The sequence below is a fragment of the Cynocephalus volans genome, chromosome 2 (genome assembly GCF_027409185.1).
Source record: "Cynocephalus volans isolate mCynVol1 chromosome 2, mCynVol1.pri, whole genome shotgun sequence".
NCBI classification, from domain to species: Eukaryota; Metazoa; Chordata; class Mammalia; order Dermoptera; family Cynocephalidae; genus Cynocephalus; species Cynocephalus volans.
Genome location: NC_084461.1, coordinates 136,668,394 through 136,694,571, shown reverse-complemented (window position 1 = coordinate 136,694,571; position 26,178 = coordinate 136,668,394). Strand labels below are relative to the sequence as shown.

The window sequence follows — 26,178 nt, the reverse complement described above, 5'->3', positions numbered from 1 at the left end:
GAATCTGTGGTTATGTCACCTCTCTTGTTCCTGATATTGTATCTTCTCTCTTTTTCTCTTATCAAGCTGGTTAGAAGTTAATCAATTTAACTGACCATCTCAAAGAACCAGCTTTTGGTTTCATTGATCTTCTCTACTGTTTTCCTATTTTCTATTTCATTGATCTATGCACTCTGATCTTGTTAAATTTCCTTTCTTCTGTTTACTGTTGATTAATTTGCTCTTCTTTTTCTAGTTTCTAAAGGTAAGAGCTGACATTGTTCCTTTGCCCCCCATGGATTTGTCACCCCACTTCCCCTGGGTGATGGAGCCACAAAGGATTACAGTGTAAAATCCAATCTGACAATCTCTTTTAATTGAAATGATTAGACAATTTACATTTAATGTGATTATTGATATGATTAGGTTAAAGTCCATCATTTTGGTATTTCTCCTTTTTGATACTTGTTTCCCTTTCCCTCTTTTTCAACCTTCTTTTGGACTGAGTATTTTTCATGATTCTCTTTTATCTCCTTTGTTGGCTTATTAGCTATAACTCTTTGTTTTGTTATTTTAGTGCTTGCTTTAGAGTTTATAGTATATATTTCTAATTTCTCACAGTCCACTTTCAAATGATATTATACCACTTCACATGTAGTATGACAACCTTACAAAAGCATATTCCCATTTCTCGCCTGCAACCTTTACGCTGACATACATTTTACTTTTATGTATGTTTTAAATCCTACAATGTTATTAGTATTTTTTGTTACATAGTCAATTATCTTTTAAAAATTTGAACAATAAGAAAAATGGTATATATTTACCCACATAACTAGTATTTCCAGTGGGGTCTTCATTCTTTGTGAATAAAGATCACTATTTCTATTTACTATTTTTTTTTTTTTTTTAAGATATTTTCACTGTGGATAGAATTCTAGGCTGACAGAATTTTCTTCTTTCAGTACTTTAAAGATGATGCTACAACATGTTCTTCCTTGCATTGTTTCCAACAAGAATTCTCCTGTCATCTTATCCTTATTCTCCTGTGCATAAGAGATTTTATTTCTCTGGTTTCTTAAAATTTTTTTCTTCATCACTGGCTTTCACTAATTTGATTACGATATGCCTTGATGTCATTTTCTTCATGTTTTTTGAGGCTGGGTTTCACTGAGCTTCTTGAATGTGGTTTTACAGTTGCCATCCAATTGGAAAATGTTCCACCATTCCTCCCCTTCAGACTCCAATTACATGAACATTAGATTGTTTAAGGTTGTCACACAGCTTGTTGATGCTCTTTTCACTTTTCAAAATTCTTTTTGACTGTGTTTTATTTTGGGAAGTTTCTTTTGCTATGTCTTCATGTTCACTAATCTTTTTTCCTGCAGTGTCTAATCTGCCATTAATGCCATCTGTGTTTTTCCCATCTTAGACATTGTTGGTTTCATTTCCAGAAGTTCGATTTAGGCATTGTTATATCTTCCATGTCTCTACTTAACTTTTTAAACATATGGAATACAGTTATGGTAACTGTTTTAGTGTTCTTCTCTGCTAATTCCAATATCTGTGTCAACTCTGGTTGGTTTTGACCGATTATTCTCATCATTATGGATCACCTTTCTCTGCCTTCTTTGTATGCCTGGTAATCTTTGATTGGATTTTACACTGTGCAGTGCTAAATATTTTTGTATTTCTATAAGTATTCTCAGTCTTTGTTCTGGGATGCATTAAGTTACCTGAAAACAGTTTGATCCTTTTGGGTCATAATTTATGACTTTTTAGACTGGTCCAGAGCACTCTTCAGTCTAGGGCTAATTAGTCCCCACTAAGGCAAAACTCTTCTAAATATTCTACCCAATTCCCCATGAGTTATGAATTCTGAGGTTTTCCAGTCTGGATGGTGGGAAGAGGTGCTATTCTTGCCCCTGAGTGTGAGGCACTGCTCCCTTTAGTACTTTTGGGTGATTCTTCTCCCAGCCTCAGGTAGCTTCCTCATAGGCATATGCTAATCAGTAATATGCTGAATAGTTGAGGAGACCCTCTGTAGATCTCTGTAGCTCTCTCTCTGTGCAGCTCTCCCCTCTCTAGTACTGTCCTGTGAATTCTACCCTCCTTGGTCTCCCTGGATTCTCAGCTAACATCTCAACTCAGGAAGTCCTCTGAGCTCTACCTGGATCCCCCTTCAGTGCACCATGGCTGGAAACTCTTTCAAGGCTATAAGTTGGGGCAATTGTAGGGCTTACCTCATTTGTTTTCCATCTCATAGGGATTACTGTCCTTCACTGCCTGATATCCAGTGTCTTAAAAACCATTGTTTCACTTTTTTTTTTTTAAATTGTTTCAGGTAGCAGGGTAAATCTGGTCCCTATTACTCCATCTTTGCCCCCAAGTAGTATTTTTTATGTCTATGTGTATGTTCATATTGGGGCATCATTATCATTATTATTATTATTACTATCATCATTATTACAACAAATGTGGTTGACTTAAACTTCCTGTGCTGGCCAGTGGTCATTTTTTTTTCAGAGTACATATTTCATATATGTTTGCTTCTTTCCTTATTATTTTACTCTGTAACCTGTTGGGGATATAAATGTACTCAACAGAATACTGGCTTTTCATAATAACATGAGCTTATAAGTTCTTTTGAGGAAGTTCAGCACAACCCATAAGTTAACTGTATTAATTTTTAAAAAGGAAAAAGCACATAGGAGCATGGAAGCAGACTCTGGCAGACTTGGATCTTTTAATGCTACAAAGATTCCATTCAGGTTCACCCATTACTGAAGCTAAACCCACGGAATGGAGAAAGGATTGTAGACTGCTTTCATTCCCACTGTGGATAATCTTTGCACAGGAGAAACTGACCACCCAACAGTGGGGTTTGCACAGGAACCTGCAGACCCCAGCCACTTTAGCAGTTGGGTCTCCCTTGTGCCTTCAGCCCTGTGCCCTGGAGGGACCTCCAAGTTCTGTTGCCAAGCAGCCCAGCAGGCTCCCCAGGGAGAAGGGAAAGTGGGCCAGCCCGCCAGCCAGCCTCTGTTCACGCTCACTTGGCGGGAGGTACAGAGGGCAGGCCCCCTTCGAGCCAGCTGGCCGCTGCCCACAAGCAAACCCAGCAAGTTGGGGCCAAACTCCCTGGTTTCTGTTCCCAGTGCTGCGCATTCTCCAGCGCAGCTTCTGGTGGAAGCAAGGGCAGCTGGCACAAACAGCTCCTTAGTCCCGTTCTTGACACGCTGTTGCCAAAATTCAGTGTGAAGGGATAAAAGGCAAACATAAACTTCAGCTCCTGCTGGAGAAGTTGTTTAAGCTAAAAGAAACCAAAGGGAGTGAGCAGCTCAGCTGCTCTAATTTACTCTCACATTTCTGCTGTCAAACTGCAAGGAAAATTCCCCCCTGGAAAAAAAGAAAAGCTCTTCAAGGTATCTGTCAACTCATTTTTGAAAAGTCAGCTTCCACACTGGCGATTCTAAAAAACGGGTGTGTCAGGAGACTGGCTTTAGTGACATCTTTCGCAGTTAGTAACTTGGATGCTGGTTGGGTGGGTGGGCTGGTAATGGAGGTGCCAGAGGCCTCCTTAGCTCAATTCCCATTCACTTGGAACAGCGGTTCTTCACCTTATCCATGCCCAGGACCCCTCTGCCAGGCTGGCGAAGCCTATGGACACTTCTCAGAGCAATACTCATAATGAATAAAATAAAATACATAAGACTGTAAAGGAAACCGATTAGACTGAAATACAGCTCTCAACATTTATTCCAAAAAATTTAAAATATGGTAATAAATGTGCCTCTTCATTAACACACGAAAAAACAAGATCGAGTAGTTTCTAGAAACCACCTTCATTCCAAAGTAGCGATGAGTGTACATGGCATTTCAGGAGGTCTTTAAAGTGATATGAAAGTAAATGTGTTTGGTGACATCATGGGGCTTTGTTGTCTACACTCATAACTGAAAGGAACAGAAAATTTCAGCTAGAAGTTAAAAAGAAAAATGCAATGTTTTTCTCATCCAAGTTTATAGACTCCCTGAATTCTATCCATAGACCTGTCCATGGACCCCAGGACTCCTAGATTAAGATGTTTCCTTTTCTGAGTTGCTGGGAAAGTACACCATGCTGGGAGACAAAGGGGCCAGGTCACCATACTGGCTCCACTTCTAGTCAGCTGGGAGCCTCATCTTCTTAAGTCCTAAGCCAAAGGATCTGTGCTGTCTGGCCTGGAAGCCTCTGCCCAGGCAGCTCTCTCTACCTGTAATGTCATTCCTGTTCTCTATCACCTGGCTAGCCCAAGTTGGTCCTTTAGGATGCAGCAGATGGCATCTCCTTCGGGAGGCCTTCCTAGCTCTCAAAAGGCTGACACAGAGTCACTGTGGTCCTAAATCACCTGTGCCTACTCCTATTATTGATCTTCTCAACTGTGGTGTAATCACCTGCTTATGCCATCTGTCCCCACGTCTTGCACGAGTCTGAGTTCTTTTGAGACAGCAATAATGGCTCATTTATCATTGTGTTCCTGCTGTCAAGCACAGGGCTTGGCATATAGAAGACCATCCACATGTATTTATTGAATGAATAGATGAATGGATGGATGAAAGCTGTGACCACACCCAGCCTCTCTCTCTCTCATTGCAAACATATTTCTTGTTTCACACCAGTGATTCTCAACCCTGGTTATACGTGAGTATTGCTTTTGGAGATTTTAGATAATACTGTGACCCAGACCACACCCTTGGAGATTCGGATTCCAGTGGTCTGGGGCCCAGCCTTTGCACATTTTACTTTTTTTTTAGTAGCAACAAATGAAAAATTTTTATTTACAGAGTTTGCTTTCTTTTGTAGAGATACAGTATTCAAATTAATTACACATATGTTAGGTAGTGATAAGTGCAATGAAGAAGAATCAATCAGGATAAAGTATTCTAAATAGAGTGATCAGGGAAGGTGTATTAGTCCCTTTTTGTGCTGCTATATCAGAATACCTGAGACTGGGTAATTTATAAAGAACAGAGTTGAGAACCCACAAGAACAGCAGCTGAGGTTAGAGTATAATGCTCTCAAATGAACTTCTTTCTTAAATCCAGAAAGATGAAATTGGTGCAGAATTCTGAACTCTGCAAGGGGCTAAACACATAAATTGAATTTCTGACCCTTAGAGTCAAGTCACAGTTCTGAATCCAGCAACATCAGTGATAACTGAACTACACTCTCAGACTGAGATGAAAAAGTCTGGGGTTTGACGTGAAGACAATGAAACAAATTGCAAACCCCATGGACAAGCACACCAAAGCCCCTGCTATACCCCCTCACTGCAAGAAATCCTTGGGAAAAGGACTCAATCTTGGGTGACAGCACATCTTTTAGCTGAGGATTCCCACAAAATGGAGATGATAATAATAATGCCAACCTCAAAGTACCTAAATAAAGTAATGGGGATGAAAGCATTTTGTAAGTTGCGAGATATGCTACCATGATTAAGTCTTTATTATTGCATCCCACTGACTGAATTCTTGTAGGTGGAAAGACTTATGAATCAGCAATTAAGAACATGGATTCTAGAGCCAGACTCCCTGGGTTCAAATGCTGGCTTAACCTCCTACTAGCTGTGTCATCTTACGTAAATTATTTAATCTCTTTGTGCCTCAATTCCTCATCTGTAAAATGGTGATAATAAATGCACCTACCTCATAGGGGTTTGGGAAGGTCCTTAAAGGACCTAGAACAGTGGTTCTCAAACTTGAGCATGCATCAAAATCACCTGGGGAATTGTTAAAACACTGATTGCTAGACTCTTCCCCAGAGCCTTTGATTCAGTAAGTCTGGGCTAGGGTCCAAGAATTTGCATGTCTAACAAGCTCCCAGGTGATGCTGATGTTGCTGGTATGGGAACTACTCTTTGAGAACCACTGGCTTAGAACACCTAGTAAGCACCTAGTAAGTGTGAGCTGTTATTATCTTTCCCTGGGCCCTACTTTCTTAGTCCCAGAGCAAAACGCTTTATACTACAGTGCTACTCAGGACTGCCTTTGTGCGGAAGTGATTTTGAAATCTTCTACTTGCAGTGCTTCTCAAAGCACAGCCCCCAAATAAGCAGCACTGCTTCACCTGGGAATCTGTTTGAAATGCATGGGTCCTAACCCAGACCTACTGAATCAGGAACTGTCGGGGCTCAGTAGCCTGCGTTCTCACAGCCCTCCAGGTGATTCCAAGGCACATCAAGGTTATGAACTGCTCTACTGGAAAATCACTACCACCACCAACACTGCCACCACTGCCACAATAACCCATATTGAAAATATACAGGGAGGCAGGATCCTTACATCAGAAGGAGCTTAAGATCCAGAGTACAGCTTTTGGTTGAACTGGAGTCTAAGATCTGGCTCGACGTCTTAGCCACCCCGTGGCCTTCAGTGAGTTATGACCCTCCTTTAACCTCAGGCACCTGAGGTGATACAAACGCAGTGCTTGGCATCTGCCTCCTGTTCAAAGGATATAAGCCACCACTGTTATCTTCATAACCATTATGATATGGCCTCTCATGATTTGAGGCAGTTTATAACAAAGACACAAATGTATAGGTACACAGGATAGCTAAAATAAAGATTTTTTAAAAAAAGAAATACATCACAGAAAGCAGAGAAAGGGTTGAAACTGCCACTGCAATTGTCCTTTAAACTGAGGCCTAGGGCCGGCCAATGGCTCACTTGGGAGAGTATGGTGCTGATAACACCAAGGCCATGGGTTCGGATCCTATATAGGGATGGCTGGTTAGCTCACTTGGGAGAGCGTGGTGCTGACAACACCAATTCAAGAGTTAAGATCCCCTTACTGGTCATCTTTTAAAAATAAAATAAAATAAAAAAATAAACTGAGGTCTGATCTTCCCTGCGGGCCAGAGAAAAAGGGAAAATAGGTTACATGGTTCCAACTCCCTGAAAAGAGGAAGGAGACTGGCTTTTCTGGAGAGACAGCATCGTCCTCCCCTCACAACCCCTGCCATGTCAGCTCTAAATTCTGGGAGAATCTGATCTCATGAACCTTTGCACAAACGCCCTGTTTATCTCCACCAGCAGTGCTTCATGTACTTGTTTCTTTAATTAATTCTCAACAAGAGCCAGGGGCAAAATCCTTAGATCCCAGAAGATGAGAGATGTTACACTCACTTTGGGTGCCGGATATCAGGGAGAGAGCGATTCAGGGAGATTTTATCACTGACGTAGATGTTAAATCCATTTTCTCGGTACGCCTGATCCACTCTCTCAGCATCAGTCATGGCGTAAGGTCTCCCTTGTTCTCCATCTCCTAGAGGCAAAGAGAAAATTCGGTGTTGCTAAGTACCTAACATTTATGGGGGTACTGTGTATGGAGTGGTGGAAGAAGGATGAAAAATATGATTAAACCATAAAGATAAAACTTTATACTTGGATACAGAGTGTACCTCCAGATTTTGCACAGGGAAGTGCACAGAGGGGGAGGGGAACAAACATTTATTCAGCCACAGCCATGTCATGCACTTTAGAAATGTTTTTCTTATGTGTTATTCACAGCTACCCTATAGGGTGGACATGTGAGCTCTCATTCCATAGAAAGATGAACCGAGACTCAGAAAGGTTATAAAACCAGGTTTGTGGGTTTCAAAACCCATGCCCCCCCCATTCCATCAGGCACCCAAACACCCCTGCTCTTGGAGTAGATCACCTGCCCAGGAGGCCAGGTCTACCACCTATGAGCTGATCAACCTTGGGCAAGTCACACCAGCTCTCTGCTCTACAGCTTCCTCGTCTGATACCCACAGCATGTTTGAGAAAGTCAGATGAAAGTTTGGATACACAAAAGCTTTTCTGTAAACTATAAAACACTATATAAATGTGAGGAAATATGATTATTCTAGGTAAGGCAAACTTTACATATAAATCAAAATTGTCATAAATGATAAAAGATTCTTTGATTTTTTTTTTTTAAAGCCAGTAAACAAATTAAGATCTACCTTCACTAAGCCAAGGCCTGAAAAGTGCTGTTTTAAGTTACGATTTGGGTGGATGAAGTGTTAGCTTTCTTCGCTCTTCACATTCCGACACTCCAGGAAATTATTCTCTGGGTTCTCAAAGAGCATAGGCATATGGTGAGTAGGAATGTCCACACCAACCCCTGCAGTAGTAGCCCACAAATCTGTCCTTTGTCAGGGTCTTGAAGAAAAAGCAATAAAACCAGCTGGTTAAAAATAACCTCACCTTCCAGAGCTTGTGGTCTGAACAACACCTATTTACTTTGCAAAGTAAATGCTGACAACAACAGCTTGACAGGAAGGTGAAGGGCTGTGGCTATTTCATTCACTCAGATAAGGGACAGGACTCCATTGTCTGTAACTTGCAATGCTCCATGGTAAGACATCGCTGACTAGTAGTGCCCAGGATGGATTCCACAAGGGATACAATGCAGCAAGCAGAAAAAGCAGACCAGAAGTGTTTGCTCTGGGAGGGAAGCTTCAGGAGGACAGTACAGGGGAGCAAGTCAGAATTCAGACCCTGGAGCCTGGCAGAGTGGAATTCAATGGCCGACCCTTCTGGTCCCCAGCTATGTCATCTTCGGTGTGCCTTTTGCCGTTTGCAGTAATTGCAATAAGAAACACTATCCTTAACGTTAATGATCATGTTGTCATTAAGGAGGTAATGCAAGGCAACATGCCTGGCACACAGTTATTGTTCAACAAATGCTGGTTATTATTATTCTTAATGTCTCCACTGCTTACTCTTTTCTTGCTGCTTAGTTTAGTGTTCTAATATTTCTGGTATAACTGTTTGGCAAATCAATTCTTTCCAAGTTTCCTCTCTTAATTTAAGGAGCATCCTTCCACCCCCCTCATTGTAAATCACTGGCATACAGAAAAATATATGGCATGTCTTTAGATTTCTCTGACCATCAGTTAAGTTATTATATCAGCTCTATTCAGAGTCTTATGACAAGCTGGTTTTGTCATAATGTAATTTAAAACAATCAATACTGGTAGGTATCTTTAACTGAGATAAAAATGAATAAAATATCAATCCCTTATATTTCTTTCAGGCTTCCCAGGTTTGCAAAGCTACTTCACACCCATCACTTTACTTGTCACCTTCAGAACAACATCCTGGGGTTGTCAAAACAGGAAGCATGAGCTCCATTGACAGATGGAGAGACTGAGGCCCAGGGAGTATGGGCTTTCTCTAATGCTCACATGACTGGTAAGTGTCATCACAGCTGCTTTCCTGACTCCTTAGTTCCAGGCTCTCTAGAGATGATTCCCCACATAATTTCTATACCACCTACTCCAACCTTTTCCAACTTTCTAGGTTAATAGGAACTGCTCCAAAAACTAATTTGAAAGTTTTAAGAAAACTTCAACTGAAGCCCACTAAATTAATTCAACCTCATAGGGATCAACTCTGCCCTTTACATCTGGGCTCAAATCCTGTCTGCCTCCTTCTCACTTTGTGACGGTAGGCAGATTATCGCACCTCTCTGAGCCATAGCTCTCTTTTTGTTAAATAGGCCATAAAGACTGATTCAGGGTTTCAAGAGAAAAGTGCAGAGCATTGACCTTGCTCACCACAGGTATTCAATAAGTGTTGGCTCTTGATATTATGGCTCCTTGTTTTAGAGGTATATGGAGGAGATAATATATCACTAAAATATCCTATATGGGGGAAGACATTTTCAATCACTCAGTAGAGGTGGCAGGCAAATTCTTGTAGGCAGTGGATCTGGTGATGCTAATGGAGAAAGGGGTCCTGGGAATCAGGGGATGAGATGGCAGCAGAAGGGGAGGGAGTCAACAGGAGGTCCAGAAGCTCCGCTAAACCTACCCACCCACCCACCCACATGTATGCACTCATATACACACAAGCATGTGCACACATGTACGTGTGCACACACGCTCTTCAGAACCCGCCCATGGACGAGTCTGCCCTCCATACTGTGGAGCATACTAAAATTTATAAAGCAAATGTATTTCACAGGGCCTAATTTCCAAAGCTCTGTAGTTTCAGGTATAACCCAACTTTTAAAAATTACATATGGAAATGTTAAGCTTGCAAAAGACAGGAAACTTTCCCCAGGCTAAAGTCTCTGATGTAGATAAAGAATTGTAACAGCCAAGTTGTTGGCTCAAGGACAGACGTCCTTGGAGCAGGTTGACCTGCTGATTGATATGTTAAGAAAGTTGCTGAGTGTTATGTAAATATGCTAAGGAAATTGTTGTAGGGAAAGAAAGGGTTTGCTAAGAACAAGCTTTTGTTGGTGGACTGACTTAACTTCTTACTAATTGCATTATGGAATGTCACTTTGTTATTTCACTGATGTTACAAGCTTCTATTATTAAACTATACTTAGCCATAACTCCACCTATGTTCCTTTTCTGTAACTTTCTGGCCTGGAGAATAAATAGACAGAACCCCAGTCCGGTGTTAATTTCCTGAGGAGGAATGCCTCTCTCTTGAGGGTTCTGGGAAGTTAACCCCTTTGGGATGTCTCACTGCTCAGAAGAAATGGGCTTTGAGTAATCCTGTGCGTCTCTCTCACCCAGGGAAGAGAGGCGGCAAATCCGTGTGAGGAAAAAGAGAGTGCAACGTGTACCTATGCGCTGAGCGTCCCTCCTTATGGCCTCCTTGTCGTGCCAGTCCTTCAGCTTCTGCCCATCTCCCAAGAAAAATGTCTTCTTTTGCTGATTGTGTGAGCCCTTAAAAAAAAAAAAGACAAAAACTGTTAAAAAGAAGAGAAAGAGAAATAAGTTCAGTAATACAGACTGAGAAATTATACTGCCTGAGGGAGCTTTTGGTATTGATCGAATGTCTGTCATCTTTTGTTTATTCCTTCAGTGTACCTTTGTTAGTGCCTGCCGCATGCCAGCCAGGCGTGCAAAGCTCAGCAAGGTGACAGGAACACAGTGTTCACCCTTTGGGAACTCACAAACCAGCAAGGAAGAAAAGAGAGGACACATTCTTTACACCCAAGGGAGATGGTGCTAAGCATGGGGATGCCGAACAGAAATATAATACGACCACATATGTAGTTTCAAATTCTCAAGTATCCACATTAAAAAAAGAAAAAGAAATAGGTGAAGTTAGTTTGAGTAATATATTTTATTTAGCCCAATATGCTCTGTCTAAAACATTATCATTTCAATATGTAACCAATGTAAAAAATTATTGAGGAATTTTACATTATTTTTTTGTACTAAGTCTTTGAAATCCAGTGTATATTTAACACGTGTGTTAATTTTTTTTTTGACCGGTAAGGGGATCATAACCCTTGGCTCGGTGTCATCCGCACCACGCTCAGCCAGTGAGTGCACCAGCCATCCCTATATAGGATCTGAACCCGTGGCCTCGGCTCTACCAGTGTCGTACTCTCCCGAGTGAGCCACGGGGCTGGCCCCACTTGTGTTCATTTTGATTCAGACCCATTTGTAGTGCTTAATAGCTGCATGTGGCTAGTGGCTACATATCTGACAGGGCAAGGTGAGTGAATCTTAGGTGAGAGGACCAGAGAAAGCACTACAGGAGCTCACTTCCACTGGGGAGGAATGGAGAACATTTCATGGACATGAAGACATCCAGGCTGGCCTCAGTCCAGAAGAAGTGAGAGGCAGGCAGGGCAAGCAGCCTGGGCACAGACTGTGAGGTACAGGTGGGGAGAATGGCAGAGCTGTGCGTGGCCTGAGTGCAGGAGTAGATCTTGGTCATCTCTATGGTCCTAAGCGCCCAGTACCAAAGAGGGCAAACATTTGGCAAAGGGGTGTGGACTGTATGAACAAGCAATTGAATGACTGGGAAAAAAAAAAAAGGAATATACAGCAGCCAGAAGAGAGCAGCCTGCAGGGCCATGGGGGCTCTGAAGGCATTCATTATGTGTCTGCATAGGTGAGCCCATTCTGGTGGGCCTATTAGGAAGTAGTTTCCCTAAAGAAGGCTGCATTCCAGTGGCTGGGGTCATCGGAAGGAACCTGATGCTTCCCATGCCAACAGTCAAGTCTAAGGGCTTAGACTCCAGGGTCTGTTAGAACCTTCCCAAGTTAAGAGTATTCCGCACAGCTATTTACACATCTTCTGTGTTCACGTAAATGAGAACGCTTTCTGGATCACCTTGCCCATTAAAAATCCTGCAGACTTGTTCTTTCCACTGTGCAGAATCCAATAGTCCTATTTCCTATATAATTAACTGTGAAGGCCCTGAACATGTGGTGTGCTGGAACATTAGTGCTAACAAGAAGCCTCTTGAAAAAAATCATCCCCACGCCTGTTTATTAAGTCTCTGGCTGATCCCTGCATTAGTAAATTTTCCACAACATCTTTACAACAGCTCCAGTGATAGTAACAATCCTCTGCATTCTCTCTCTTGCACACTCTCGGAGTTGCAAGAAGATAACTCTAAAAGTTGGTATGCTAGATGCCTTGGTCAGACAGGGAAAGAAAACTATAAAAAACAAAGGCCTGTGCCTTCAGACAGTTCTCTGGATTTTTAGAAATCACAGAAGCTAAGCTGGAAGGTCCTTAAAGGACCACCTAATCAGTTCAGGTTTGAGCTATAGTTCTACAAGGGGTGCCCGCCTCAGGCACTATCTTGAGAAGGGGGAGGCTGAAAGTAGGGGCTTGCCCGCCCCCCCCACCTCTTCAGTCAGAGCAATAACACATCTGTTTTATCTAATGGAGTTGCAGGTGGGATTTCATTTTTAAAAAGTTCCTCTGCTAAAAACAAATAGATGAATGCATCTCCAAAATGAGCAAACAGATATATTTGGAAACTGAACTAGATTCATTTCCCTATATCAGACAGAGAAACCAAGCCTTGAGGTGGGCCAGGGACTGCCCAAGGTCATAGTCTGCTTCTTCTATGTCTGGGTTGATCAGTCAGGGACTGTTTTGCTCTCCTTTCTCCAGTCCTTGGTCCCAATTCCTTTTCCCTTTTCTGCTACCCAAAGCCTGGGAGCTTTGGCTGATGACTTTAGGTCACTGGTAGGACTAAAGATGCTCTGCAAACTGACGCTGCCTTAATGGAAGGCACAAATCTAGAGCCATGGTCCTCAAATGTGGTCCCTGAGACTGCAGTGTAGGCACCACCAGGGAACTTGTTAGAAATGCAAATTCCTGAGGCCCACCCTAGACCTCCTGCAGCAGAAACTCTGGGGGTGGGGCCCAGCAATCTATATTTCTCTGCCTTCCAAGAGATGGTGATACTTGCTCAAGTTTGAGAACTTCTGGTCCAGAATGAAGGAGGTGATAATCCTGCCTGCTCTGTGCTCAGACCAAACCTGGGCTACTGTATCCAAGTTAAGCAGATATTTACCATCAAAGGCTGCAAAAACCTGAGACCTGTGGGCCACATATGATCCCCTGCAAACACAATCTAGTGGATTTCAAGGTGTGTGCTTGTTTTTTGTTTTTGTTTTAAATTCTAGCTTGTAAAAAACAGGAAAATTTCATAGTTTTATCAAGATTTTTGGCTTCTTTTGATAAACCAAAAGATATGTCAATACTTGGACTAAGTTCCCTCAGTCCCTCAGCTGAGCTGAGTAAAGGCTGCCCTGTATGGGTGGGGCATGTCTCCAGTTTGCCACAGTCTACACCATTCCCTATTGTTTTCACCTGCCTTTCATCTCTCATTTGTGTTACCAGCCCGGCCCCAGTGAGTTTGTAACATGCTGAGATATACAGAAATGTATCCTGGATGGGTAAGATTAGAAACTATTGTATGAGGACTAGGAGATAAGAAGCCCTGGGGGTCATGGGAGGAGTTACCTTGTTCTTTGACATCCCGAGACTAGCGTTAGTGCCAATAGTAGAGGTTTGCTGAGTGATTTATAGGTCAGCCTAAGATAGAGAAGAAATTCCAAAAGTTGGATTGGTGCTAGGAAGCAACAGGATCACTTGGAAGAAGATGCTAGAGGAGGCCAGGTATAGAAAGCTTGACATCAAGATGTGAAGGAGGGGAATCAAGTGCTGGTTAGGACTAGTGCTTCTCAAATTTTAATGTGTAGTAGAATCACGTGGGGATCTTGTTAATGCAGATTCTGATACAGTAGGTCTGGAGTGGGGCCTGAGATTCTGCATTGCCAACAAGCTCCCAGATAATGCTGATGCTGCTGGTCCAAAAAAGACATTTTTGAGTAGCAAGGGTTAGGCAAGCTTCAAAGAACATTTCCTGAGTCCACGATTCCATGAAGGGCAATGTTTCCTCCATGTGCGTATGAAAGTCCTTCTGATGCTACTGAGAATAGGGTACTGTCATGACCTCACGGAAGTAAACTTGAACCTTGTTCTCAAAAGGAAACGGTGGATTGCTGAACTGACAGTGTTGAGAATTAAGGTTCCAAATCCTGGGAGTTTCATACTCAACTCCACTGCCCTTGCCTTAATAATGTGCATTCCTCCCTCCTTCCCTCCCTTGCAGGGTCTGTAGAGGTGACCCATGCTGTTTCAGGTGTTCTCATTAGTCCTTACATCTTGCCTAAACCAAGAGGATTTCGGAACTTGCTGACACAGGGAGTTCTACATGTCTAAGCACACAGCTGCTAGAGTCCTTAAACATCTGAGCTAAGCAGCTACTCAGAGACAATTAGTCCACCTCTCTTCATCTTACAAATAGGGAAACTGAAGTTCAAAAAGGCCAAGCTACCCAATCAAGGCCACAAGGCAGGCAAGAGAGTAACAGCCATGTCTTTTGATTCCCAGGCTAGTTTTTCGTGAAAAGGGCCCTTGCAGTATGACCTTGCACAAGCTATGGAGTCACAGGACCTCAATTTTCCCACCTGAAAAATGAAGATGGCACTACCTGCCCAAAAGGTACTTTCCAGATGAACTGAGAAAATCACAAACAATATATCCTGAACATTCTCAAAATTTACACAGATTGTGAATATTGACTCAGTCGACATCTTCTCACCAAATCACCTTGATATAGGACTCACATTTTACTATTTAGGTTAAAAAGGTTTCCAATAATAGATCTGAGACTTTATAGGGTGGAAAACTTGTTTCAGTCCTAAATTCACAGAGTATTCTCTGGATTCCTTAAAATCCTACCCACAAACCTTAACAAAAATTGTGGTTAATTTCAAGTGACTTAGGAGTCTCTGAGGTCCATCCATGGAATTTCATGAGAGAGCAGATTTAAAAACTTCAGATTATTTGAACTGTTACCAAATGTTTATCGACACCTACTCTGTGCAAGGCAGAGTGCTACGCACTGGGGCTCCAGGCAAGACAATACAGATCCCTTGTAAGCATTAATAGCATTTACAGCCAAACTGGTCTCTCTCAAAGCATGGTTCTTGGGGGAACTGGGCCCTCATGATAGATGCAAACTCCTGGACTCCACCTTAAATCTACTAAGTCAAAGTATCTAGGGACAGAAGCCCAGGAAGATGAGTTTTTTGAACACATTCTCCATGTGATTCTGATTCACAATAAAGTTGGAAAATGATTATCTAAATAACAGCTGCCTCATTTTATAGATATGAAATCTGAGACTAACAGAGTAGAATGGACTTGACCTAGATCCTATAGCTTGTTCTCTCCCTGGGATAGAATGTGAGCTCCTTCAAGGCAGGGACATGTATGTTTGGGCTCGTTATTGTGCATTTCTAGGCCAATACGTGGCTCATTTTAGGCCCTCAATAAATAACAGCAGAATGAATGAATGAATGAACTGCTCATCAATGGGGTACGTAGTCTAGTTTAATGACTTACAGCATTCTGGTTCTAGAGTTGCACAAACCTAGCTTTCACTTCCTGGGCAGGTAGATCTTAGTTTCCCTGACTGATAAATAGGAATACTAACAGAACACAGTACCTACTTCTGGGTTGTTGGGAGAATTAACTGAGCTACTCTCTATATGAAGTATTTAGCTAGTATCTAGGATAAAGTTAAGTCCTCTCAGCAATGGACAGCTACTATTAATACATTCTTTTTAGAGAAAGTTTATGAAAACAAAGTATGTTCTGGTGCTTGTGATGCCCATGTTTGGGGAATAGGAGAGGAATGGGAATCTAATAACAAAACTGTGGGTCCTGCAGAGGCAACCTATTTACACCTGATCCAATTCAACTGACTGTTGCCGATAACAGGATTTAGACAGTTTCCTCATTAACAGGATGTCATATGCCCATGTGGAAACTCAGTGTTCTTCAAGGAAAGAAGAAAGTTCTTAGTTAATAGTGGTGTTTTACAATAGAAACTAATGCCACAGATCTTTAGCAACAGAAAAGGCACGAACAACACTTCTCAAAAGATAGCAGTTCTTATGCAATAGCAATCACAATATTATTAAAAGAGCACGTCTGGATTTTCACTCCAGAGGCAACTTTAAGTTTCTTTAATTCTGTAGACTCAAAAGATTTTTCCATAAAAGTGGTGATTATTTTCCTTCAACCATCTTTTGCTACTTTTCTTCTCCTCAGTTTCCAGATGTCCTTTTGCTGCAGGGAGGCAAGGGGTTGGGAAGGAGCACGGCAAGAGAGGCTAGGGAGAATTTGTGGAGAAGGCTGGCAGAATTAGTGTGGAAATCACATTAAACAATAGATTGAAAATGGATTTTGACTGGCTGCTCTAACTAACTGCTTCTGGAATCTGCATGCTTTTACTTAACATTCCACTAAAGGAATAGATTAGTGTTCAAATAGCCACACACTCACACACACATATGGAATTTTAATCTTTGTTTAATCACTGTTTAGCGTGCTTGGCACCCTTTGGAGGGAGGAAAGAATGGTGGTGAAGCAGGCCGAGTGTATTCTGCTCAAGAAGAGAGATTTGTGAAAGTACATACTTTAATCCCCAGACTGCAGAGTTGGCAAAGCCTGCTCGGTGAGGACACTTGTGTCTCTGGCCAAGCTGGCCAGTGTCTTCAGAACAATGGAAGGACTGTGTGCTCTAAAACAGCAATGCTGAAAAGAAAACTGAGCAGGTCATCTGCTTCTTCCAGGGTCTGAGGTTATATTACAGATCAGATTCTGCTGTAAGTTTTAGGATGGCTTCCCCCCACCTTCCTCTCAACCAACCCTACAAGGGCACTGGAATGTTTTTGCTTTGAGGTTTAAATGACTCTGCATAATTCCAAACATTTGTTTATCTACTAAGTAGATTATTCTAATAACCATCTCTCTCACGTGCACACAGCAAAGCATTCTCTTCAAGGTTACCTTCAAGATTACACTTCAAAGAGGACCAAGTAGAGCTTAATTTAGCCAAAAGCATAAAGTTACTTCAGGCAAAGGAGTTAGAACAATTAGATAAATGTACTTTCTTCATGATTTTTGAAGACATCAGCTGGATTGTTTTTATCAATCAATCCAAAATGTAACTGTTTATGAATCTTAGGAGATGCTACAACTCAGCAACTATGAGACTAAATCTCCTGGGCCCATGTCAGTCACCTCCTGCTGTTCCAAGCAGCAATCGGGCCAGGTCAGTTTTCCCTGCTCCAATAACTGTGTTGTCTCAACACCAGGATGTTGGAATCTGAAATCTGGATGGGTCCCCATTCCCTATGGGGAAGGTCACTCACGGATAGGAGCCATTGTTTAAAAAGGCTGATCCTACGTTTCCATTCACAGAACCATACCACCCATCCAATTCATCCTTTATTTTGTATAGATGGCTCTAGAAAAGGTCATTTGCTTCTTAAGGTGTGAAAGCTCATTAAAAGACTTGTTAAATGGCAGGGGGAAAAAAAGCCAAGGTATTTTGGAATGTGTTGGGAAAATAGAATAATTTAATCAGGCCCCCTTGCTTTAGGTCTGGTTGGGGGTGGTGTGGCGCATTCTTTGTAAGCAAGTTATGTGTGGGTGGAGTTAGTATGCATGTTCGGTGCCACCACCTGGCTGGTGTTGACTGCCTCGGACGTCCACCGTCTTGAACCTACGGCTCCAGGGACCTTTTGGCCAGTTACCTAGCTCACAGACCTGTGTGTGAGGGGTCTGGTGACCCAGGCTGGCGTGTGAGGGGTCTGGGGACCCAGCCTGGCATGTGAAGGGATTGTGACCCAGTCTGTGAATGGGCTCGAGGGGTCTGTGTGCTCCAGACCCAGCCCTAGCTTGACAATTGGCATAGTCATTGCAGGATTACAGGCAGGTAAAAGAGCTTGACAATTGGCATAGTTGTAGCAGGATTCTGAGTAGGTACAGAGCCAAAAGCCCTTGGAAGAAGGAAGAAATGTCGCTACATCTGAATATGCTCTGCCCTATGGCCACCTTCCTGTAGACTGTGATCTGGTTGCTGCTCACTGTATTGCAAGCCAGCATAGACCACGCACTACAGCAGAAAACCCCTTGGGAAGGGAAGGAAAAGTGGCTATCCTTGAGCATGTGGTGCCTGGTGGCCACTTTTCTGCTGACCAGAGCCTGGCTGCTGCTCACTATGCTGCAGACTGATCGAGATTTGTGGCAGAAAGCAGAGTTGTTGGAAGCGTGGATGATCATCCTGGAGGATGATGTGCAGCGACTGGCTACTCCTGCCTCTCACACCAGGGAAGACGACCAACCCAGTGGTGAGTTGAGGGAGACCATGTGTCTCCAGGCACAACCTGTTGTCCATGAGAAATTGAAATACGAGCAGCCTATGGGACCAGACGGACAACTGGTGGGCAACCCACAGGTGACCCAGTTCACCACCTATGTCTCGTCTACCCAGGATGAATTGGTTGGCTGCTGAAGCTATGGGACCTAAGGGTGGATGGTGTAATGTGCTCTGGAGACGATGTAGTAAACGCATATGATGTAGTAAACGCACATCGTGTTTGTCCGAAGGCAGATGGCTCACCGGGTGCCACTTAAACCCGAGAAGGCTCAGAGGCTGCCACTTAAACCTAATGGCTGGCCAGGTGCTGTATAAACCCGAGAAAGTAGATGGCTCTACAGGTGCCATATAAACCCAAGAAAAGTGACTGAGTGAATGCAGTTGTTCGAACTGTGGATGAATGCTGCAGAACTGCCCGAGACTGTGAATGAATAGCCAGTGTATGCTGAGCTGATTCAAGTAATTCAGGAGCCAGGAAGAGGGGATGGGGAAACTAGATGCTAATAGCCAAGACAATGAAAAGACCCCGAGGGCATTTCAGAAATTTGGGAGAGTACCCCTCCCATCACAGAGGCCTAGGAAAACTGAGTTTCTCCAGAGGACAGACCTGGAGCACTGCTGCCCTTGGCAAACTGCGCCCTACATCCCAGCCACTCTGGCTGAAGCAATCCTGCTTCAGCACCCGTGAAAAGCCAAAAACCTTGGTGGTGTTCATGTTGTGTTAGGTTTGCAGGCCAGCAGTATGTGAGAGGAGTGGATTTCGGAAGAGGTATGAAAAAGCTGGGGGACTCAGGCGGAGACCTGCTGCAGGGATGGAGCCGCTGCAGAGGTCTATGGAGCAATATGGAACAGAAAAGTGGGGTCGGAACCCCCACAGAGGAAATGTCTAGTGGAGACAGGATGGTGGGACTGCCACCAGGAGCCCAGAACCATAGGGCTACTGGCATTGTGCAGCGCCAGTCTGGAAAAGCTGCAGGCACCAGGGCAGCTCAATGGGCTGCACTTGGTAGAGCTGTAGGAGGGAGGTTGCCCAGTGCTTTAGGGGTCAAGGTGCCCCAGTGTGCTTAACATTTGCCCTGTTTGGGTTTTGGATTTCTTTGGGGCCTGTTTTTCCTTTCTATTCCTCCCTTCTGGAATGGGAATGGATACCCAATGTCTGTCCCACTGTATCTTGGAAGTAGATAAACTTGTTTTTGACTCAACAGGTTCATGGCTGAGAGGAGTTTTGCCTTTCTCTCAGATGAGACTTTGGACTTTTGAGTTGGTGCTGCAACAAGCTAAAGACTTTTGGGACAGGGATGGAATGTGTAATATGTGAACGTAAGGGTCGTCTACCCTCTCTAAGGGAACATCGGGGAAGATTCTGAACATGTAGATTGTATGGCAAGGGACCCTGAAGGGGTGGATTGTTGGGAAAATAGAATAATTTAATCAGGCCCCCTCGCCTTAGGTCTGGTTGGGGGTGGTGCGGTGCATTCTTTGTAAGCAAGTTGTGTGTGGGTGGAGTTAGTGTGCATGCACGGCACTGCCACCTGGCTGGCATTGACTCCCTCAGGCGTCTGCCCCATGCGGCCACGCTCTTGAGCCTACGGCTCCAAGGACCTTTTGGCTGGTTACCTAGCTCATAGCCCTGCGTGTGAGGGGTCTGGGGACCCAGCCTGGCATGTGAAGGGTTTGTGACCCAGTCTGTGAACAGGCTCAAGGGGTCTGTGAGCTCCAGAACCAGCCCTAGCTCAACAGAATGTCTATTATCTAGAGGGTAAACAGAATACAGTAATTTTTCCTTTCTGTTCTAAATGAACAATTGCAACTATTTCTTCATAGTAAGTACCCAAATCACTGGGAGAAAAAAACCAAAAAAACCAACAAAAGAAACACCCCAAACACAAACTCACCGATTGATAGTTTGATAATTTTTATTTATGTTTCTCACCCACTCATCCATCCTTCCATCTGTCTGTCTGTACATCCATCCACATGAATGTACAATGAATACAACACAAACCAGGCTCTGTGCTAGGTGCTGAGGCAGGATACATTGGTGAGCAAGGCAGACAAGGGCCCCACTCTCACAGAGCTCATAGGAGTGTGTGTGGAAGGAGAGAAATACAGACTTTAATCCAGAGCCACAAATAAAATAGCTACAGGGGCAGGTGCATAAAAGAGAGGTACATGGTGCAAAGAGAGTCCTTTTCCTTCAGATTGGATCAGGGAGTTCTGAACCATTTGGCAAGGCTTCCCTGAGGAAATTGGATTAGGAGTTAACTCAGTAGATAGAGGAGAACAGAGCATATAAGACACAGGAAAAGGCAAGAACATGCAAAGGCCCTGTAGTTGGGCAAACATAAAACACAGGAGGGACTGAAAGAGCAGTGTGTGTGGTGCACAGAGAAGGGGAAGCCTGGTGGGAATGAGAAGCATGCAGAGACAAGGATTTTGTCTTTCCCCCAGGAAATGTGTTTTATATATGGAGGTGACAATGTCAGATTGCATTTGGAAAGTTCTCTTGCAGCCAAATGGAGAAGGGATTAGGAGGCCAAGAGGAAGGGTGGAGGCCAGTGTAAGAAAATAATCTAAGTGATTCATCTTCAGAAATGACTCATCTGAAGGTGTTTTACTGAGATGGTAATTAGTTACTAGCCCCTTTTGTTTTCTTCATTTTCCCAGAGGGTCACTGAACAGATAAGGCTCTCCTTGAGATGGTAATTAGTTGCTAGCTCCTTTTGTTTTCTTCATTCCCTGGTGTTGCTCTCTTCACAGGGCTTTAGCAGGCCTTTTTCGCAGGCTTGTCCTGAGCCCACAGACAAAGGAATTTCTTGCAAGGGGGTAATAAATTTTAGGCGTCATTCAGAAAGATTGTTTACCCCATAGTTGTACTCAGCCAATGAGGAAGTGGGGGAAGGGACTTGCGCACTAGGGAATAAATTGCTCAATGTAACCATTTCATGTGTGCCTGTCCTTCAGACACCCAAACCTTGCAAGGCTGTAATTAAAGTCTCACTTCGTTGTACCTCGTGTTTCCGTGTTCATCCTTTGGCATTGGATGGGTGAGGGCATTCCTCACAGCCAGGGAGGTGGCTATCACATTGGTGCAGGAAGAGATGATGCTAGCATGGCCTAGGAAGGCAGAAGTAAGGATGGGCACAGATACATTTTCTTTTAAAATAGGGTCATGAGAGTCTTCGGGTCTGAGTGAAGAAATGTAGCCTGAGAACTTAAGACACTCAGGTGAGCAGTTTACCTGTAAGATCCGGTTCCCCCAGTCCCATAGATGCAGGTGGGACCCACCTGGGACCCGTGCCTAGCTCTCCTCTCACCTAGCCTGGTGTTTGTTTCATCACATGCTACTTTCAACTTGCAATACTCTCCATGGAAAGAAAATCAGGAAACCAGACCTAATGAAGTGAGAAGATATGTCTATTTCAGGAATTCAGTGACACACAGTTAAAAAGGGAAAGAGAAATCCTAACTGGGGAGGCCAAGAGCCTCCCGCCCTCATGCTCAGTATGCCTGAGACCCCATGGCCTCCTAGAAGCCCTTGTTCTCTCCAGTCTCCAGAAGTTCTCTCACTCTGTGTTGAGTGAGCCCACTCCTGGAAGATAAGTATTCTCATTACCTCAGAAGGCGCTGCGATTACTACAGCCAAAGAAACAGTAATAGGTTTTCATGCTGGAAGAAAAACTGCCTAAACTGGACTTTTGAAAGGTGGTTTGTCCTTATATTCCATGGGTGATTGTCAAGGATGATTCTGATTTTATGTTATTTTCACCTTAAGTGGTGAGTTTATTATAGCCTAACTCTTTCATGAGATGAGACTTAACTATATTATTATTGTCATTATATCCACTTTGTAGATGACAAAACTGAGGCTTGGAGAGAAAATTGATATAACAGCATTTTGCAAACTGCCAACCACCACATGAGTGTAACCATCACAGCTAATAGTACCTATCTGCCCACTCCTCCCCACATCTCAGGGTCTAGAAGGGCGCTCAGAACACAGTCAGTTCTTAAGAAAGGAAAACCTGCTGAAGTAAATCATGCTTCTGCACGAAGAGAGCAGTTCACAAGGGATCTTGAAGAATCTCAGTCTGGCTGCTATGTGCCTAGTCCCAGGAAGCCCTGTAAAAAGTGTTCTTCTCAGAGGCTTGAGCAGCTGTGCATAACAGAGGGTCATTACATTGCTTTCTATGGTAAAAAGAAAAGCAGGCAAAACTGGCAAGCTCAAAAGAAGGCAAGTTCCAACCTTCCAGGGACTGAAAAATGACTGCAAACACATCCTATTAATTTCCTTGTTGGGGACTTAGGGCTGACCCGCCAAGTAGTAGACTAGTTGTTCTATTAGTAGTAATAATTATAATCCCCTACATTTAGAAGACAGCAAAACAAGGTGAATAGGAGCACTTGCTCTGGAGTCTGTCATAGCTCTACTCCTTATTATCTCTGCAACTTTAGGCAAGTTACACTATTTTCCCAAGGTTTGGTTTCCCATCTGTAAACTAGGAGACAGTAACAGTATCTAGCATAAAGGTTATTTTGAGGATTAAATGAGATACAGAATGTATAGCTCCTAGTGGTGTTTGGTATTTAAGAAGCACCAAAAACTGTAGCTGCCACTATTAGTTTGGATCGTACATTACAATTTACGAAGCATTTTTATGTATACTTCCCTTTTCTTCATCGTAATTGCACTAGGATGAAGACAGACATAACCAATCTATTTAATGTTCTTCCTTGTGGATCCTAGACTCAAGAGAATCTTCCTCAACACTGTGCTCCAAGTGGCCCTTATAGTCAGCTAGCATGGGCCGGGGGACAGGACCCATCTGCCATGCCTGCCTGAAGCTGGGAGAGTGAATTCCCAACTGGTAGACAGTGATCCACTGGTTGATTACAGTCTTAGATCTTCAGGCTGGCTGGCTGCTCATTACTTGCAAGGGTCCACCAAGATGGGCAGAAGGACAGGGGTTGGGGAAGATAGAATGTGACTGATGGTGATCCCCTCCTGTGGTGCTGTCCTCCCCTCACCCATAACTGCTGGGGCCTTCCATGTGCCATGCTCACAGAGTTGCTGTTCTAGCTGCCGAGTGGGAGCTGAGATGTCATCTCCTTGGATGGATAGATCCAGTGACTCTTTCTCTGCTACAGCACATGGACAGTCACTGAGATTGGCTTGGGCACTCAGGGGATGGGAAACTCTCTTCCTCCATAGGATGGCTAGAGTTATTAGAATATTCCTTCTGGTATTAGCTCCTTGGGTTCTTCCCTGGCCCACCAGGAGTTTCTGACTGGACGATGACCCTGGCCTCCTCCATCTGCCATCTTGGAATTGCTGACTTCATCTCCTCTTCTCCGTTTCTCTTAAGGTGGAGCCCACAAAGGGCTCTGAAGGTCCTTGGCAGCATCCACCCTTCACCTCCCCCACCTCACTCTCACATTCTTGTTTTTACATAGTGATCTCTTAGACATACGGTGCCCCCAGGCTGGATGCGTGAGGTGCAACCACAACACAGCACACTGCTGTGAAAGCAGACACTCCTGCAGGAATGAATCCAACCCTCAGGCAAACTTCCCCACTCTACCCCTCCTCCACCCCCCACCCCTGACAAGAGCACAGCCCCTGATGTATCCTTATGGTATTCTCACTGCTCCTATGTGATTTCACATTCATGTGGGTGACCGTTTGATTATTGTCTGTCTCTCCCCAAATCGTGAGCTCCACGAGGGTAAGAGATATCAGGTTTTGCTGAATGAATGAATGAGCAGAGACACTTTTTGTTGTATCTTTTCTAGATGAAGGAAAGGTCATCCAGGGATTAGACATGTCTTATCTAGTCACAAGGATTTAATACCATAAAGGGGTTCTGAGGTTTAACTTTATCCTATGACTAAATCGCTTCAGGTCAACTTAATGGGCTAAAAAAACTCCAGAGAGAGCTGGCTCACCTGAGCCTAGATGATTTCCGAAAGATGCAATGGGCTGTCAACTCTTCCACCTTCTTCCTTCTTTCATTTCCAAACTGTTGCCTTTCTGGATTCCTAACCTTTTAATAAAGTTTGTGGCAGAAATTGCTGTATGTCCCCTAGGAGCTATTCTCCTTTTCTTCCACAGTAATAGAAATTTAGCTGTGAATATGAGTGCTTGGAATAAAGATATTTCCCTGACATCCTGATGAGGTTCTGTCTAATGAGATGTTCAGCAGAGATGCTGTGTGATGGCTTGCTATGTGCCCCACAAAGTCCATGTGTTGGAAACTTAATGCCCAATGCAACAGTGCTGAGAGGAGGAACCTTTAAGAAGTGATTAGTCATGAGGGCTCAGCCCTCATGAATGAATTAATGTTGTTATCTCAAGAGTGAGTATCTTATAAAGGATAGGTTTGGCCCACCCTCTCTTTCTCTTGTGCATGTGTGTGCACCCAAGATGCATCATGATGCATCAAGAGGGCCCTCACCAGATGCCAGCACCTTGATCTTGGACTACAGCCTCCAGACTATGAACCAAATAAATTTATTTTCTTTATAAATAAATTATCCAGTCTCTGCTGTTATTGCAGCACAAAACGGGCTATGACGCAGTCTCATGAAACCCACCTGAAGAAATTGGTGGTGTGTACATTTGCCCCTCCTTTTTATCCCTTCCTCTATCTTGCTGTCTAGAATGCAAATGCCACCATAAGGGACCATGAGGAGGAGTGCCATACCCTAGGGATAGTGAAGCCACCAGCAGGAAGGAGTCTAGGTTTCTGAGGACTTTATGTCATAGCAGTCCTGGGCTGCAGATCTCTAGACTTTTAAATGGGAGAAAAATAAACTTCTATCTTATTTGAGCCATTCAAATCTAATCTTTTTTTTTTTTTTTTTTTGTCTTTTTCGTGACCGGCACTCAGCCAGTGAGTGCACCGGCCATTCCTATATAGGATCCGAACCCGCGGCGGGAGCGTTGCCGCGCTGCCGCGCTCCCACACTCTCCCGAGTGCGCCACGGGCTTGGCCCTATTCAAATCTAATCTTAACTGATATAAGCTTCTTCTCTTGAGGTGTGAAAGACTGAAAATCAGCTCAGTGTGGTGGGGAGGACCCTGAAGGAGGAACCAGAATACCCAGGTTTCAGACTCCAGGCTCTGTATTTTTGAAGAGTAGCACCTTAGGCAGGTTCCCTTCTCTTTTTTGACTGCAGAATGAAGGTCAACATTTGACTGTAGAATGAAGGCCAAAATAATATCTGCTCGGGGCATGATTATCTATATAAGAAATGCTAAGGAATCTACAAAAATAGCTAGTAGAACTAGTGAGTTTAGCAATGTTACAGATACAAGATTGATATACAAAAATCAATTTTACTTCTTTTTTTTTTTTTAAAGATGACTGGTAAGGGGATCTTAACCCTTGGCTTGGTGCTGCTGGCACCACGCTCAGCCAGTGAGTGAACCGGCCATCCCTATATAGGATCTGAACCTGTGGCCTTGGTGTTACCAGCACCACACTCTCCCGAGTGAGCCACAGGCCGACCCTTCAATTTTACTTCTAAATACTAGTAGTGAAACACTGAAAACTGAAATAAAAATACCATTTAGAATGGTGTCAAAATATTAAATACTTAAGGGATGTTTAGCAAAAATGTATAAGTCCTATACACTGAGAACTATAAAA

The 26,178-nt window shown here is 43.5% G+C and overlaps 1 protein-coding gene across 1 annotated transcript in view; it reads right to left on the bottom strand.

The window, feature by feature from the left end:
- Positions 1-26,178, bottom strand: part of GALNT10 (polypeptide N-acetylgalactosaminyltransferase 10) — a 237,888-nt gene that overhangs the window by 108,821 nt on the left and 102,889 nt on the right. Inside the window, exons 2-3 of the mRNA XM_063086762.1 lie at positions 10,589-10,691; positions 7,141-7,279 (exon numbers count right to left, since the gene is read on the bottom strand). Coding sequence (XP_062942832.1) covers positions 7,141-7,279; positions 10,589-10,691 — 242 coding nt within the window. The remainder of the gene's footprint in view (positions 1-7,140; positions 7,280-10,588; positions 10,692-26,178) is intronic.